At 33.8% G+C, this 3637-nt stretch overlaps 1 protein-coding gene across 1 annotated transcript; it reads right to left on the reverse strand.

Annotated features, from left to right (window-relative positions):
• Positions 1–1055: 1055 nt before the first annotated feature.
• On the reverse strand, positions 1056–2900 carry LOC140802963 (cytochrome P450 71A6-like). The gene is made up of 2 exons (XM_073158596.1): positions 1947–2900; positions 1056–1860 (listed from the first exon to the last, which is right to left on the reverse strand). Exons 1-2 carry the CDS (start codon positions 2859–2861, stop codon positions 1249–1251), a joined length of 1527 nt encoding a protein of 508 aa, XP_073014697.1. The 5' UTR covers positions 2862–2900; the 3' UTR covers positions 1056–1248.
• Between the last annotated feature and the right edge of the window lie 737 nt (positions 2901–3637).

The following is a 3637-nucleotide window of genomic DNA, read 5'->3' on the forward strand; positions in this document are numbered from 1 at the left end:
ACTTTGGTTATTTGTTATAAGACTTGTTCTTTTCCATATAAATTGTTAAACAATGATGATATCAATACACATCAGTCTCGGAGCGTGACAATAAAAATTCTTACTTGAATTAATTATATTTTGACAAACTTTTAAATGTTCTATTTATTAGTTATTGTTTCATAATGTCATAGTGTTCCAATGAATGAACCTGAAATGTGTTTAAAAACTTGTATTCATGCTATTTACACCATAATCAATATCTATTCAAATACTTTAATATTATCTAATTAGCTGTACGTTAAAAAAATTTATTATTAGACAAGTAGTCAGAAAAAAATTCTAATATTAAATTATTGTCTTAGCTCAAATACATTAAATTCCTAGCGGCTCTTAGTGTAGTATGCGCAATCACAGCCTTATTTTCAAACCATCATAATCCTAATTAAAAAAGGAAAAATGAGATGTTACCATTAAGTTTAGTCAATGTCTTAATCTTGTATTTAAGTTTGAATATTTATCTATACATATCACGTTCACGTATTTTTTTTTAATGGATTCTATATGGGAAGAAAAATGATCACATTTAGATAAGGGGCATCTAAAAAACAAGGGGTAGTTATATTTTTGGGCATGTAATTTGTAATTTTTATTTTATTTTTAATCATGTTAACAGTTAATTTACATTTTTTACTATGGTAAATTAAATATGTTTTTCAAATTTTGTCCTTTAAATTATATATATATATATATATATATATATATATATATATATATATATATATATTTCATTTTTGGCTTTTTTTATCGACAGAAACGATGTAATCCGGTCAAAAAACGAAAAAAAAAATATAAGTTAAATGATCATAAATGAAAATTCAGCATGATAGGATCAAAAATGAAAAAAAAAAAAAAAACTTACCTGACTAAAAATAAAAATTCATCACGAACATAACATAAAATGTAAAAATGTAAATTATAAGACCAAAAATATAATTTTTCTCAAAAAACGATTGCGAAACTCAAAATGATTTACGCAAACCTATCATATATATATATATCAGTCAAGATAAGTGTATATGACTAACTTTATTTCAACAAGAAAATCAATGTGAAGATTAACACGAGGATAAATTCCAACAGCACCCCTACTTCCCAAATTTATATCACAGTGTATTATAGTATTTACATTCAGAATATGTGCTTAATGATACTTTATTTATATGGATGGAATTTAAGTATTGACATTAAATTTGTTCATAAACGCACCTAAGAAGCAACTGGAATGGCTAATACCATCAGAGGGAATTTTTTGTATTTCACGATCCCATTGACTTCACTCATATCCAAGTCCTCACCTCTTTCTCCACTCGGCGATATCATGTCAAATTTATGCACCAATTTCGCCAATGCAAGTTCATATATAGACAAGGCGAAGGAACGACCAGGACATCCTCTTCGACCAACTCCAAATGGCAGCAACTCGAAATCTAACCCTTTGTAGTCGATGTTCGTGTGGAAGAACCTCTCCGGACGAAACTCTTCGGGATGTTCCCACAACGATGGGTCTCGTCCTATGGCCCAATAGTTTATAACAGCTTGTGTACCAGCTGCAATGTCATAGCCCATTATTGTGGTGTCTTTGGTCGACTCACGGGGCACGAGTAATGGCGCTGGACCATGTAGTCTTAGACTTTCTTTGATCACTAATTTTAGATATTGCATTTTTGACAAATCTTTCTCTGTTATCTCTTCTTTAATTCCTGCGACGGTTCTAACTTCATTCTTAAGTATTTTCAGAGTTTTGGGATTTCTCAGGAGCTCTGCTATCGTCCATTCTAAAGCAGTATATGTCGTATCGGTTCCAGCAGCAAACATATCCTGTCAGAAGTGAGAAATTATAGATTGAGAAAATGGATCGAGCCCAAACCAAAAATCTGAAATATGAGTTAAGAAATCGATCGTACCAAAATGATAGCTTTGATTGAAGCATCCTCAATAGGACTAGTATCTTTGTTTTCCCTCTGAAATTGAAGCAAAATATCCACAAAGTCCAACTGATCTTTATTTCCACCAAAAACTCTGTTTTCACTTTCTTGATCCCTGTGCTCTTTGATTACTCCATCCAAGAATTCATCGAACTGTGCAGTCACTTTGTCCAACTTAGCATGTAGACCGCTGATGTGATCAATCCAAGAAAGCCAAGGAATGTAATCACCAATACAAAGAGTACCCAACAACTTCCCCACCTCCTCCAGTGACTTCTTGAAATTATATCCTTCTCCCTCTTTATCATACTTCTTCCCGAACGCAGCCCTACAAATCACACCATTTGTGAGCGATGCCAACAGATCACTCAAGTTTACTGGGCACGACGAACATCCTAGTCGCCTAATGGTGTCGATCATAATCGATGTTTCCTCTTCCCTTACACGTTTAAAGGATTGAACCCTTTTATTAGAAAGAAGCTGAAGCACGCATATGCTTCTCATCTGCCTCCAGTACTCCCCATAAGGAGAAAAAGCCACGTCCTTGCTCCCGTATGCTATCTTATTCGTTATGCTTGATTTCGGCCTGTTTGAGAAGGCTAAGTCATTGTTCTTTAATATCTCGTGAGCTGCATCAAATGAAGAGGCGACGAGCACCGGAACTTTGCCGAAATGGAGCAGCATGAGTGGACCATAGCGCTGGGACAAAGAACATAAGGAGCGATAGGGGAACGCATCGAGCTGGTGTAGGTTGCCAATTATTGGAATCTTTCTCGGAGATGGTGGCAAATTTTTTCTAGGTTTCAAAGCTTTGTTGCACCGCCATTTGTAGACATAGATGAGGGAGAGAATGAATAGAAAAAGAGAAATGAATAAACCTGAGAGAGATGCCATTTTCTATCGTTCAAGTTTGTTAGTTGCACATCAAATATACAAAGAATTACCATCTTTTTATTTGTCAGCATTCTGAACTTCAAACTTCACTGTTCGAAAAAATCGATTAAAAAAATGTTTTCATTTTGTTGGGTTTAAAAACTTTAACAATCTTGATTTCGATGAAAACAAATTTTTTAATTATATTTATAATATATTTACTCAAGTGTAAAGTTACTAACTCAAGATGGAAGCTGAAACTCAAATTTAACTAAACTGAAACTATGGTAAGTTATAGTTTCTCGATGATATATCACATCTCGGTGATGTAAATGAACAACCTCAAAACGAATGAATATAAAATGCAATTTGGGACAAGTTGTATTTCACGTCAGTTCGACTAAATAAGAAGTTATCCAGGAAAACATCAGTTTGGCTGATCAGCAAAGATCAATTGGACATGGGTAGTTACAGTATTTGGTCAGTTTGATTAGCTCAATTATTCAAATGAAATGATTCAATATGCGTTACGAAACTAAGACGGTGATCTATAAATTATCTTAACAAATCAAAGTCTGCATCGAAGTTTAATATGTTGATAAATTACAATGAAACTACTAGTTCTGCATAGGCTGATATCAGTTTGGTTCGGTCTAGGTGACAAGCCAAACTGAATTATCGGTTTAGCTGACGAGCTAACTGGAAGCGGACCTCAAAACCAGTTAGGCTCGGGAAAAATGGTCAGCAAGGCGGAAATGATTGTTTCAAAGTCATAAACTTTCCAAACAGTCATATAA

The sequence above is a fragment of the Primulina eburnea genome, chromosome 10, assembly GCF_022965805.1.
Source record: "Primulina eburnea isolate SZY01 chromosome 10, ASM2296580v1, whole genome shotgun sequence".
In the NCBI taxonomy this organism is placed as follows: domain Eukaryota; kingdom Viridiplantae; phylum Streptophyta; class Magnoliopsida; order Lamiales; family Gesneriaceae; genus Primulina; species Primulina eburnea.

Coding starts and splice junctions, on each gene's coding strand:
- LOC140802963 (XM_073158596.1), bottom strand. CDS start 2,861: ATGGCATCTCTCTCAGGTTTATTCATTTCTCTTTTTCTATTCATTCTC. Junction 1,861..1,946: donor CAATCAAAGCTATCATTTTG/GTACGATCGATT, acceptor CACTTCTGACAG/GATATGTTTGCTGCTGGAAC.